This window comes from Cryptotermes secundus, unplaced genomic scaffold (assembly GCF_002891405.2).
Source record: "Cryptotermes secundus unplaced genomic scaffold, Csec_1.0 scaffold1682, whole genome shotgun sequence".
Taxonomy (NCBI): Eukaryota; Metazoa; Arthropoda; class Insecta; order Blattodea; family Kalotermitidae; genus Cryptotermes; species Cryptotermes secundus.
Genome location: NW_019739983.1, coordinates 85420 through 100457, shown reverse-complemented (window position 1 = coordinate 100457; position 15038 = coordinate 85420). Strand labels below are relative to the sequence as shown.

General features: G+C 41.4%; 1 protein-coding gene across 1 annotated transcript in view; it reads right to left on the bottom strand.

The window, feature by feature from the left end:
• Positions 1-2383: 2383 nt before the first annotated feature.
• Positions 2384-15038, bottom strand: part of LOC111872267 (nuclear factor of activated T-cells 5-like) — a gene marked incomplete at its 5' end in the record, with an annotated part of 82186 nt that continues 69531 nt past the window's right edge. Inside the window, 3 exon segments of the mRNA XM_033754634.1 lie at positions 2384-3429; positions 3935-7153; positions 11182-11334. Of these exon segments, the coding sequence (XP_033610525.1) occupies positions 3425-3429; positions 3935-7153; positions 11182-11334 (3377 nt within the window).

Below are 15038 nucleotides of genomic sequence, written 5' to 3'. Positions count from 1 at the left end.
TGTTATTAGGTCAGATCTGACATAATTCAACCAACAAATTTACATGGTGTGACAGTAAAGTTCGCGAACTCATCATGGTAAAAGTGCTACATACCTCATTGCTGAATAGCACCGTGGTCCTCTTCAAATTACTCTCCCCTTGGGAAGCTATGCCCTGATGCCAGCACCTAGTCCACCCTTCAAAACAATTTTGGAACTGTTTTTGTGGAATGGCCTTCAGAGCTGCCATTGTGTTACTCCTGATGTCATTAATGTTATCCAAATGCCTTCCTTTATCTTTGGGAACAGAAAAAAGTCACTGGGGGCTAGATCCAGTGAATATGGAGGGTGTTCCAGCACAGCTGTTTGTTTATTAGCTAAGAACTCCCTCACAGCCACTGCCATGTGAGCAGGGCCTTTGGGACCATTTTTGCGCACACCTTCCTCAAGTCAAGATCTTCAGTTAAGATTTTCTGTTTCTCTTTCGATGTTCACTTGCTCTGCTATACTCCTGACAGTAAGCTGATGATTTTCACGCACAGTCTGATGAACTTTTGCAATATTTTCTTCAGTTCTACCTGCTGCTGACCTTCCTGATCTCTCATCAGTGACAATCTCTTCCCTCAGGAAAACATGTCACCCACTTGTAAACTGCTGTTTTCTTCATGGCATTATCCCCGTAAACTTGGATTAACATCACTCTAATTTCGCTTCCACTCTTGCCAATTTAACAAGAAATTTAATGTTCATTTGTTGCTCTAATTCAAACTCCGACATTCTCATGAAGGCACACCAAAACACACTCCAACAATAAATAGATGCCACTCAGAAGAGACTGCCATAGATCAACAACACAGATGTGAAATGCTGATATGCTAACATCACCAAACCATACTGAGGTTTCTGTCCGCTGCTCCCGCAGAAAGCACACAGTGGCGAATTCACGAACTTTATTGTCAGACCTTGTATACTAGCATTGTAGATTTTAAAAGGAGTTGGATGAAACAAGAAAACTATTATGGAATGAAACTACTTGAAATATTAGGCCAGTACCTTTCAACCTTTTCTACATAGCAGCACACTACATATACTTCAACAGTATGAGAAGCTAGTCTTCTGATGAGTCATGCAGGTGTGCAATGTGAAGTGGGAAGAAGATGCAGCCAGACTGAGCTGAATGGTATCTTGCAGATGTGCTATATGACCATGTAACAGCACATCCCAGGCCAGTTTCAGCACTTGCTTCAAGTACTATACATCAAATCACAATTCACTGTAAAGATGCCTGTGTGCATGCACATGATGTTGATATTGAAGAATACCATCTTCTGAAATGTGATATTGTGTAGTGTGGAAGAAGTTTGCAGCAAGTTCTTCTGAAAGCCTACTTACTCTACTTACTTGTTTCTTTGCTGGGCTCACTCTTTGACTCTGAAGATGGAGACATCAGACCACATGATGTTACATCCCAGAAGATAGTACTCTTCATAGTCACTGCTATGAGGACCTCAAATCTCACATGTTCAAGAGGACATTCACTCATTCACTTGCTCTTGTTATATGCACTGCTCATCCCCAAAAATTATCAAAGTATTAACAATTAAAATGCCTCTTCTGGAAAACTGCTGTACATAAGAAATATACAGAAACATTAACAATGACGAGGTAGCAACCAATTTGACAAAACAGAATCAATGCATGCCAAATAAGGAAAACAGGTTATGCTAGTTCTCATTGCTATTACTATACTTTGTGAAAAGTTGTTAAATGTACAGACATACAGTGGTTGAGAAACACTGCATCAGACAAGAGAAAGGAGCATAATATCAAAATAGTTCTTAAGGAAACATGATAATGTGGTAGAGTGAAATGACTTAAAACAGGGTCCAACGATGATCTTGAGTTACAGACTACTTCCAAACAGCTACATTAATAATGTGAGAATTACTGACTTCACCTTTTGTCACCACTGAAGCATAATAAATAATTTCTCATTTATTCCTTGAACAAGTTTTATTATTTCTGTAATATACTTCTAAAGCCACCATGCAATAGTAATTTGGCATTTTATATATAGATTATCACTCTAGAACACAGAAAAGCAGGCAAGCTGTAATCTTTCATTGAACGAAAGGCATTTTTTTTATTTCCCAAAGGGAAAAGGTTGTAAAACATTTTCAATACTGTTCCAAAAATGTTACATTTCCAAAATGAGAAGAATAAATAATATTAATCTGAATTCATTTTCAGTAAGATAAGGCCATGTTCAGAGTAGTATGATAAATAAAGATAATGCAACACAACAGACAATACTTTTTCCTTTGTGATATGGATAAACATAACATTACAATCCAGTCTAATTATAACAATTTTGGAACTAAAACAACTATGATGTACAAACATGTGATGGTCTGTTGCAGTTTTATTCTTTTCTATATTTAATATAATTTGGAAATGAAATCTTTTCAGTGTGGATGAAACATACAGTGGATAATGAATGCATTAATATGGTCCCAACATTGTTCAAAGTCAGATTCAGTGCTGTGTTATCCGTTTGCTATTGTACACTGTTTGAGTCCATCTTTACAGTTAAGAAATACATGTACCATACAGACACATGTATTACACATTTTAGCAGTCAACCAACACTCAATATGTTATACATTCATCAACAAAAATACAACATTTAACAAAGGTGACCAACTATCACAGTGGTCATTAAAACATATTTCTGCACCAACAATAAAGGTTTAGTATTTACAAAAATACCAACCATTTTTATGGTCTAATCTGATTAACATTATAGGAAAGCTGTATCAATAACACAATGTGACCATTTATGCACCTATCACTTCACTCAGTATATGTACAATATATACTTTAATGACAATGCTTACAACAGCAACTGAGATACATTGAGCAAAACCTGAACTAAATAAAACAATATCAGTCTAGTAACAAAGGAAACTGAAAGATGAGAAACTGCTTGGTCTTCATTTGTGCTAAGCAATCAGCTCTGTCAGCCTTTTCATTCATTGCAAGGATCAGTTCTGTTCGCACTACACCTAACCTTCATTGTCCCTTGAGACCAAATTCCCAGTCATATCATGCAGCCATTTCATTTGTAAAAACTGTTTTTCGCTAACACTACAAGTCTCTGAGCTATGACTGTACATTACTAAACTCTTCATTACTTGCACTGTACAGCATCCTGTTAACACTTTGTCAGTCCTACAACTGGCTTATACAAACTCCAAATCCACTAAAAATATACATAATTAGTATCAGGTTGTACTGGCACCATTGTACAGTTGAGATTACTGTAATACAAAGCTACACACATAATATTGCAACAAAAAGCAATTATCCTTCATCTGGAATCTAACCACAAGTGTGCCCCATCATGTAGTAATACTATGGCTGAGAACCGTTCCACTCCGACCATTCACACTGAAACCAAGCACAGACATAACAACCATTATTTTAACTTGTATTTTATACACAAACTAATGATATTTATTTCACATGATTTCTCTCTTAATCTTTAAGAAAAAATTAAATTGATCTTATATTTACAGAGCATTTTGACCTAGAGTATGACTATACTCTTGCATGGTGTCCAAGTGAAATTACAAAAATCTAAAAGGTGCCTCATTACCCAACCAATTTATATCACATCAACCCATGCTGCTCTTGGATGCATTTCTTCAGTTATCATAGAAAAAAACTACCTTTCATAACATGACTTTCCATAATACTTTATACCTTCGTCACTTCTGGGGGATCATATCAAGTCCCACATTTCATCAAAATCTGTCCAAAATATGCTTTTGGTGAAATCTATAATTTTGTCATTTCTTCCATTATCAAGAAAGGTATGTGGAAGCAATGCATAACAATATAACAATCCTCAGTAAGTGTGCACTAATCAGTGGAGATAAAATGAAATGCTAACCTTGGTCAAAAGCACTGGGGTTAATGTAGCTCAGCAGATCATTCTCTGACATCTGTGTGAGCTCCTGCGGTACCATTCCCTCTTCAGCCTTCTTTTGTGGTTGCCCAGGGGTGGTTGCAGTGCTCACGGTCACACATGTTGTGGTCTGTGGCGTGACAGAAAGCTGATGTTGCTTGCACTCCTGCTCCTGCACTTCCTGTGACTGCTGCTTAGTAATCAACAAGTCACTTACTGTTGTGACCCGACTCTGACTGTGCAAGCTTGGTACATCTTCAACTGCTGATTTTAACAGATCTCCTACTGCTGCTTTCAACATCTGAGGTGCAGCAAAAAGTCTTGTTTCAGGTAACTTGCTTTTTGAGAAATCTCCTTGTTGTTGCAGGGACTCTGTAATCTTGTCCCTGGACATTAGTGCAATATCAGAATCCTTCTTTATCTTCTCATCTGCTGCCAGACCAAGCAGCATCTGAGTTACAAACCCTGAAGAACTATCCCTGCTCTGTGCTGCCAGTTGTTCAGCCATTTTAGATGGCATTGTGATCCCGGTAACTAAGCTTCCTGAGTTCGAGGATGCAGTTGTGAACTGAGAGGCATGGAGCAAGGCACTGCCACTAGTACAGCATGGCGTTTGGGAGTCCTCTCCAACCATCACAGTCCCTTCCTTGTTGAAACTGTGGGCTTGCAAAGAAGAGTCTGTGCCTGAGGTACCCCTGCTTGTTGTGAATATTGTGTTCATTAATGCATCATCTGTTGTTACAGCTGGCACTGGCAGGTGAGATGGGGGTTCTGGTGACTGAGTGATGAGGGTAGTAATGCATGCTGAAGGATGTGAAATGAGTGGGGATGTGGAGGGGACTTGAGATGACTGCTGTACATGTGCCTGATGGGTCAAAATTGTCATGCCATTTCCTGTTTGAACATCCAGTGCTGATGTCATTTGTGGTTCATTTGACACAAAGGCATGCTCATTAAGAGTGGACTGAACCAGTGCATCAAGCCTGGCACTCTCTGTGGACATGTGTGCAGACTGGGCTGTTGTTCTTGGCACCAAGCCCTCATCGACACTGCCCGAAAGCTGAGACTTCAAAATCATGGTCTTCACTGCAATAGGTGATGTGTGGACTGGGTTTACCAAGCATTGGTCAGATGCTGCAGATTCAAAAATCATAGTTTTCATGGCCACTGGTGAAGTACATGTGGGGCCTGTAAGAATCATTTGACCATTCCCCTGCTGTGCAATAGCTGAATTCATTATGTTTTCCATGGGTGCACTGGTAGGACTAGCAATGAGCACCTGACCTTCAGGTGATACAGCAGCAACCATTTGCTTTACCGCAAGAGGAGCATTAGGTGATGAACTGGAAGCCAGAATATCATTATGAGGCAAAGTATTTGGTGATTCCAGAACCATGCTCTTCACAGTGACAGGTGTTGTATGTGTAGGACTTGCAACAAGGATCTGGCCTTCAGCAGTGGTTGCAATGGAAGAGTTGAGGATATGGCTCTTTGTGACAGTAGGAGATGCCTGATCATGATTAGTATAAAGTGCATTCTCAGGGCTGGATGGCACAGTGCTTAGCTGAGTTCCTGTCTGGACCTGAGCCTTAGTGGGTGTGACAAGCAGATGTTCATTCAAGGCTGCTGACATAGCACTGTTCAGCAACTGAGTACTCTGAGAAATCTCAGTGTTGGAATTCTGAGCTGGCAAGATATCAAAACTCCCTAAACCTGTATCTGTCATTTTCTTGACAGAAATCGGAGACATCTGGTCTGTCGAGGAAGCACTTTGCTGTCTAAGAGGTGCCTGGAGAGGGTTGTTTAACATTATGTTATCTGCAGCAGTAACTGGAGCTGGTATCATGTGGCTAGCAGCTGCAGAATTCACCAGTGCATCCAATTTGTCAGTGTTCGAAGACTGAATGTGGTTATCTGGGCCCAAGACATGATTGTTCATGGCTGAAGAGATCAATGCATCTAACCTTGCATTTTGTGTAGAAACAATAATGGATGGCTGGGTAACTGCCAACATCTGGTCACCTAACAATGGTGAAGGAGGGGACAGTAATGGGGAATCATGGACCCTACCAACTATACCTACAGTGTTATTCCCTTTGGACAGTCTGTCCAGCATGCCTGTCTCTGTGGACTGTACTGAAGCAGGAAGTAGAGAACTCATGGCACGTCTCTGAGGGCTGCTGTATATCAGTTCAGATCTCTGCTGCAGAAGAGCTGATGCCTTAGACACAGTACTCATCACTGGTATGTTCTGATCAATGGACTCAGCTGGAGTGGAATGGACACTTGATATCCCATTTTCAACATTCTGAGATTCCGGTATTATCACAATGGGTCTTCTTCCACCAAGTAATGTTTCAGCACTGGGAGTAATGGCTAATGTATCATTAAACATGGACTTGCGTCGAGCTGCAGTGGCCTGTTGCAGCAGAGATGTCTCTTTGGCAGGAACCTGAAGTTTGCACTCTTGCCCTGCCATTTTGGCAGCTGTCTTGGCACTGTATAACAAGGGCACAGATAAGTCACTTGCATACTGGAGCTTTGGATCCACAGCACCTGCTGCAGTGTTAGACTGCTGCTGTCTGAAGAGTGCTGAGGCTGAGTCAAAGTGTGGACTGCCAGGGTGTGTGTTCAAACAAATCTGAGAGGCTGTGGGAGCAACAGAACTTGCTATTTTGCATGCTGATGCAATACGATCTGAGATACTTTTCGGAGCCAGAGCAGTGTCAGTGGCATGTTCTAGATTCGACAAGTACTTCTCCACACTTTGTGCACTCTGGTTTGGGAGAGGAACATTAGTACTCCCTGTTACAAACTGTCGGAATGTGGCCATCGTTGGTGACTGTGTGCTAGACAGATCAGCTACAGTTGCTAACGGATTTGATGTTGCTACTGGCTTCAAGCGTAGATCAATGCCCTTCACATCCTCAGGACTCTGACTGTTGGTTTCTTCTGCCAGCTCAGTCTTCATCTTTTCTGGCATCAGAGAGGTTGGATCTGTGTCTGGCACTATCAGTCGCAAATTTGAGGAAGCTCTGCGTGTTCTGATGGGTAACAGTGGAGGTGGAGGCATGATCTTCCCACTCAGAACTTGATTCAGTTCCTTTGGTTCCAGAGCCTTGCTATCCAGTTTTTGGGTGTCTGGAGGAGGGAGCAGGGATGATGACTGCCACATCATAACAGGGTGGACCTCTGTCTCTTCAACTGGCAACAATACAAAGAGCACTGCAATATTACAACGTAAAACACACAAATTTGTATGTCAATTAATGTGCATATGCTAATCAGACAGACAACCAATGAAGCAAAATACAGATTTACTAGAGTAGTAATCCTGTTATTCCACTTAGTGACCATCTACTAACCCCATGGTAGAAGAGGAGATTAAACATGAACAGACTTCTCACTGAATGTACTAAGAGCATGCAATGACATAGAAGTTCACAGTGTGTGTGTATCTGTACATACAGCATGTCCAGATGAAAGGTGTTCAAAATAAAATAATTATATCCAAAAAGATTTTATTATACACAATTATGGGTTAAACCACTACAAAGGGAAACTATCAGTTATTTCTGAGTATATAACTCTCAATAAATTTCAACGTGGGCTCCCTTGGTGGCATGACAAATATCCAGGTGATCCAGCATGTTTGGTGTTACCATAGCCACAGTGTCCCTTATGCGGACTTTCAGGTGTTGCAGGTTGTTGATCTTAACCTGGTAGACAATGTTCTTCACATAACCCCACAAGAAAAAATTCAGTGGGGTTAAATCTGGCGACCTAGGAGGCCAAGCGATGGACCCACTTCTGCCAATCTATCTCCCAGCCATCACTCTGTCCAAGTGATTCCTAACTTGGTGGCAGAAATGTGGTGGCACATGCACGTAAGCCGGGCATGGAAAAGAAAAAACTTACAGGGTTTTCCTTTCCAATGACATAAACCGGATACGTGAATGAAAATTACTTTCCGAGATATATTTTTTTTTTTATTTTGGATACCTTTCATTCAGACACCCGATATATCGTGGTTATTTTCCAAGTCACTTAACTTATTTAAAAAAAACGAACTCAATATTTTAATCACAAAATGAATTTATCAGACTTGCATGATTCCCAGAAATAAATTACTGATTTGGTAAGGGACATTTGAGAGTTGAATGATCTTCTAGGATGTGAAATGGTGTAGCTTAGCAGATAATTACTGTTTTTGAGGAACCTCCAGCCTCAGATTGTAGGATAAACAAATGAAGCAGATCGGGAAACTGGTACACAGTCCTTTATAGGGAAGGGAGGGTTAGGACTGGGAATAGGAGCAATCTAATCGCCCTTCAAAGGGCTGTTTTCTCAGGAGAGAAAGAAAGGAAAGAGTGCCAAAGAAAGGGACAAGCCACATTTTAAAATTAAGCATAAGAAGAGGGATGAGGAGAAGAATAGTGGGGGGGGGAGGAAGGGAAGGAAATCAGAAAAAACGAGAAAGAGGGAAGGAGGCCTTGAAGACACTGGAAATTTCCAGCATCCTCTGTGAATATGGTTAGATTTACACTGGCCAGATCTGACATGCCACTGGGAGCACCAAATTCTGCAAACTGTGTAATGGACACAATAACCATTATCAAACTGATTTTCATGGAACATGTCCTAATGATTGTTAACAAAAATCGATTATGCTGAAAAATTTCATAATTCAATGGAGGCTCATTTTTCAACATATCAACTATTATTGAAACTCAGTTACAGAGGAGAAAATACGGTAGGCCCATATGTTGTGCTGGGCTTATTTATGATAATGGGTGTAATTCATACCATACTTATCCACACACAGAGGGCTCTATCAGTGTCAGGCTTTGGTGACATTATTACAAAAAAGCATTTTGAACTGATAAATGTTTCATTTATAAAATGAAAGATCAATAATACCAAAGCTTTTAAAAAAAAAATCCTGTTGTTTCACATCTAAATAAGATATTTTATGAACCGTTTCTGCCAAACCAAGATACATCTGTAAACGAAATCTATGAAGAGCCATCTATTATGCAAACAGTACCTTCCACTTAAGTCTTCACAATTTGTGGAGAGCACATTTTAAATTTGTGACATAGCAACAGCCACTTCCTTGTGTCCGCAAGGTAGGACATGAGGCTTGAGATCACTCTTATATCAACTGATGTGAAGAAGCATAAGCAGGACTTGCACTTCTATAAGTCATCTACCCTGGCAAGAATATTACAAATTATCCACAAGAGATTCTGTCAGTACTTTGGAACTGAACAGGGAAAAAGTTCTGGAAGCTGTGAAAGATAAGCTAGAAAATGTGTGACCTGACTACACAGCATTCAGGATCTGTAGGGTGACAAAATGGCATGACAAAAGAAAAGTGACCATGATAAAAATGTATCACATATATGGAACATAAAAAATGTAACATATAAGACAAAGGAGGAATCAAACCTACCCACGTTGGGGGTATATTTGAAAGACCAATTCTTGGTGTCTTTTCTCAATGAGCAGAAATGCATAAGTGTACATGAGATACGGTAAAACTTGGTTATAGCAACATTGGTTTCTGCGACACCTTGTCTATTGCGTCAAATATTCAATGGTACGAACTAATTCCTCATAAAGCAACTGTTTTTATACCTTGCTTAGTACGACATGCACAAATGCATCAACCTCATATGTAACATCATTTTCATTCCTGAATTTCTCTGATATCATGGGAAAGTTCGATGTGTCTGCCCACCCTCANTGAAGAGAAAGTTAAAGTGATTCGTGAAATATTGTGTGTATTGTCAGTGAAAAGCGCTGTAATATGTCTTTGATATTACACATTTGGGCAATTCCACGTTAATGTTACGTTAGTCTGTACTTAACTACGTATTTCACTAAAAAATGCAACATTTTAACTCGGTTTTTGGTAGATTTTTACGTGACTAACATAAGGCTACTGTGGAAGTGCCCATTTCGGTTACAACGACATTCATTTATAACGACACTATTTTTAGGTCCCTTTGATGACGTTATAACCAAGTTCTACTGTATTTTGCAAGCTGGTCAATATAGTATTGTGCACTATGATGTGGATGTAATACAGAAATTGGAGGGCAGTCTCTAAGACAGAACACGTTAATAGAAGCCTACTTTGAAGCAGATGGTGATCATAAATACAGGACATCAAATATGCTGCTTGGAGTGCAGCTGGTGGATTGTTTGTTCAGTACAGGATTTTTGGTGCATACAAAGTTCCAAGCCAATACTTACCAGGCAACAAAAGTGCCATGTTTCATTGACAGGCACTTCATCCATAAGATACCTCAAAATGAGAAGCAATCTGGGCTACAAATGTGTGCCATGTCTACAAAACAAGGAAAATAGGAGAGCCATTCCTTGCTCATTCTCTTTGTTTCTGGTTGGTGGTAGTGCTCCCAAGTTTCATCGCCAGTAACAATTCTCGAAAGGAAGCCATCAGCTTCTGCTTCAAGGTGCAACAGAAGTTCTTCACAGGCGTCAACACATCGTTTCAATTCTGGAGTCAGTTGCTGTGGCATCCACCTTGCAGACACTTTGTGAAACTGAAGCACATCATGAATGACATGGTATGCTGATCCATGACTCAAGTTAAGAATTTCGGCTATTTCATCCACCGACATTCAGCGATTCTACGTCACTAGGGCATCAACTGCTGCAATAGACTCAGGGGTCACAACTCTGCACCTGACCCGGGCGAGGAGCATCTGCCACTGATGTCACACCATTTCTGAATTTCCTACTCCACTCATACACTTGCTGCTGTGACAAGCATGCATCACCATACTGAACCTTCATCTGTCGATGAACTGCAATCGCTTTCACATGTTCACTGTTCAAAAAACGAATTATAGAATATTGTTCTTTCATGCATGTATGCAGTGTATCAGACATCTTCAAACCAGCATTCTGTTTGTCTGCATTATACTGACACCTATAGGATACTCTTTATAGCTTTGGTAACATGTCTGCCAACTTATAGGACAATGGCATGATATTTTGAATTTTTATCTCAGTTTTATGATTTTCATTTGACTCGCCTACGTATTTCTAACAGATCTGGAATCTTCTTCATAACTGTACACATCAGGGCCCAAAGATTTATTTGTCCTCCATCCACAGCAAGTGTAGCTATTTGAATGTACCCACCACTCAGGGGTTAACTAGTGTTACAAATTACAGCCACTCTTAAATGGTACACTTACTCGGGTCTGGCTCAATGGGCAGATAATGACTCTTCTTGGGACTGGACTTTGCAGGTGCAGCTACAATTGGGTTGAGTCCTGTGTCAGGCAGCATAAGTCCAGCTCCAGACATAAGGGTTGACCTGGCAAACATATGTGGCACCTCTCCACCTGCTGCAATGTAATTGTAACCTCATAGCAAAATTCCTACAGCAGAAAGTGGTAAAGATTTATTTTTATATTCAGATAAATGCTAGTCCTGAAAAATCTGGTCTCCTAAATTCATGATATGCATTTATTCTCATCCTTCACGTAATGTACTCATAGCCCAATGACTTTCTCAAAAATTAAATAAATGAACAACAATAGCTCCACTCTTAAGGACCCCCCTGAGATTTACATGTCCACAAAAGCCTTCCATTGGGCCCATCCTGAGTCAGTTCAATCCAGTCCAAATATTAAAATCCCAGTTCTTTAGAATTTATTTTAATAATATTACCCAATCTAACCACCGGTTTCTAAGTCTCTTCCTTCCAGGTTCTGTGACAAAAGTGAATATGCCTTTCTTATCTCCTGCATGTCGGCAATATATCTCCTGTCATCTTATTCATCTTGCTTTAATCACAACATTAAGTGGGGATATGAATTATGGTGCTCCTCATTTTGTAATTTTGACCACCCTCTTGCTTTCTGTTCCTTTGAACCAACTGTTCTCCCTAGCACCTAGTTCTCAAACTACATTCTCCCTTTAGCCTGAAAGGCCAATTGTCACATCCATACAGAATATAATTATAGTTCTGTATACAGTATTTGTTGAACACTCAATGTAAGTTCCATGCACCATAGCATATAGTTAACCATGAAAATTACACAGGCTATAGTCACCTGTTTTGACTACTAAATACACTGTTGTCTGAACTGGCTTCTGTGAAATGGAATTATGATGACTATATAATACTTCAGTTATACACTATTCTGAAAAGAACCAGGAACAGTTTTTTTCACCTTTCACACCAACCTCTGAAAGTTTTACATTTATATCTACACTTGAGTCACAAAATACTGAAACAGCTACTATGCTGCTGGTCTGCCTGGCAGCTACGACTGTCCTCACTCCAACCAGCTGTCACTTGTATTCCTGCACTCTTTGCATTCTTGGTCTGTCATCAGTGTTGATGGAGGGGACATGTACAATGCAGGCAGCATGGGGGAGCAGGTGACCAATTTCACCGCCTACCACTCATGTTTGTTCTTTCCCTGACTCTCACAAGAATCATTTTATTTCATAAAGAATGGGGAGCAGTCTTATTTGGGGACCCTCTGTACACATATAAATACTGTACATGCAGTAGAAGTGCTGCTAATGACCGATTTATCTGGAAATTATTTAAGAATGCTTTGATCAATTCTCTGAACATTATCCAGTATCCTGATTTTTTATTTGAAATGTCATTTCAGAGACTGGACTCTACCTCCATCCTTACATAAAAATAATGTTCTGCTNCTCTGTTTTTAAAAATCACAAAATCTATTATATAGTACATAAAAATATTACAAGGAATTGTTGGTAAACACCACTGTACAGAGGAAGGCCTCAATAATATTGGGACATGTTACGCAAAGGGGACCCCCCCCCCACCAGCAGTGACACGGCGGGTGAGTCAGCGCTCCCCCCCCACACAGTAACAACGCGCGACGCGAGTTGACACAACAGGATGACGTGGCACCGATCCTAGTGTGACGTGGCACGCAACAGGCAAGCACTGCGGCTATATAAGGGAACTGCACAGCAGCTATGAGCGAATTATAATGTGGCCATCGCTGAAGACAGTTCCGAGCTAGTTCCGAGCAAGCCTACGAGCAAGTGTGTTATCAACAGTTCTCCAGTCAGCCGACTATAGTTGGAGTATAGCAGCTGTCGCGATAAGAAGAACCGGACGTGTGTGTAATTATGAGTGTGTGATACAGTGATACACAGCTCCCCTACTGTAAACGTGTAGACCACTGAAGACAGAGTGAACTGATTTGCACATAGGGTTATAAAGTGTGAAACCCTGCAACTGTGTTATAATTAATTGTAGCCGTTACTAGTAGGTTGTTAAATAAACCAATTAACGATCTCTACGGCGTATTCAGTAACCCAACACGTTACACTGGTGTCAGAAGTGGGATTTGGACTTACACATGTCTCGACAAATAACTGAATTATTGTGCATCGAGTATTCTACTGCTACAAGATGGAGATGCAGCAGATGATGGAAATGCTGGCTAGGATAGACGCCAGCATGAAAACCGGCAAAGAAGAAATGCTTCACGAATGGACGCCAACATGAAATCCTACCAAGAAAGGTTGGAGGCCGATAGAAAAATCGAGACGGAAGAAATGCTGAAAGAGATTAGGGCAAACCAAGTAAAAGCAGATGCCAATCGAAAAAAAGAAAGAGAAGATTTCCTGGCAAAGTTAGAATTCAATCAAGAAAAAGCAAATATCATGCTGGCAAAATTATACGCCGATAGGAAAACTGATAAGGACGATATGCTGAAAGAGATGAAAGCCATGCAAGAAAATAGGAAGACAGACAAAGAGGATTTAATGGCCAAATTAGACGCCAACCAAGAAAAGGCGGTGGCCGACAAGGAAGAACTGAAGGCCGCAATGCAATCTATGCGAACAGAATTGGATGATAAAATCCAACATAGAGTTGAAAACATTTTGGCGATCGTTGAACACGACAAACAGACTCTCCGGTCAGAAATAACTGAGCAGATTGAAGTGTCCCTCTGCGCGCGGACAGATAAACTCCAGGAAAACTTGACGAAGAACTACAATGAAACCTGCGCAGCAATTGACGAAACCAAATGCGAGCTCCAGGCCCGGTTGGACATGGTGCAAATGAAGGCCGAGCGGGGAAATACATCAACGATCGTCGCGAGCACAGCTCAGCCACAGACATTCAACGGGAATTCAACGTGGAGCGTGTTCCGGCAACAATTCACGACCGTAGCAGAACACAACCAATGGTCGGACAGGGAAAAATTAACATACCTGATCACCGCTCTGAAGGGCCGGGCGGCAGAAATGCTACCCGGCATTCCGGCAAATGCCACTTACGAAGAAACTCTTCAGGCTCTAGAGGACCGTTTCAGGGACCAACACTTTGCAGCTGCCTACTGCTACCAATTAAGAACAAGGACCCAGAAACCTGGAGAATCCCTGCAAGACTTTGCCACGGCCATTGAACTGCTTTCCCATCGTGCCTACCCCAATCTACCTGCAGACCACATAGGAAGAGAGGCAGGAACAGCCTTCGTATACGGAATACGAGATGCCGATATAAAGATCCAGCTGCTGCTAGGAGGTGAGAAGAAGGTAAACGAGGCCCTCCGACAAGCACTAGAGCTGCAGGTGGTACTGATAGCACCTAGACCTCACGAAGGTAGCACCAAGACATACCGGAAGTACCGATCGGCCCCCACCCAACGAGGAGATGGAAGATAATCAGGGTGCTGGAGTTGTGGAAAACTGGGCCACTTCGCGAATAACTGCCCCTACGAACATGAAGGGTACCCAACTGTCAGGAAACGAGCGACGGCCGGCGGAGAAGGGCGAACGCCGGCATATGCATTAAGGCCCACACACTACGCACTCACCGTCAAAAGGGTGAATGCCAGCCACAATGAGATGGCCTGCCAAGAGATAGAGGCACGTCTACAAGAAGGAAAGCCGTCCTCAGTGGACACGAAACCTACGGCGGCACAACAAGAGGAGGTCCCCATAGTGATACCGGTCGGAGTGACGATGGCCTGCCGAGAAACAGAGGCACGACCAGAAGGAGAAAAGCCGGCCTCAGCAAACAGGAAACCTGAGGCGGCAGGGT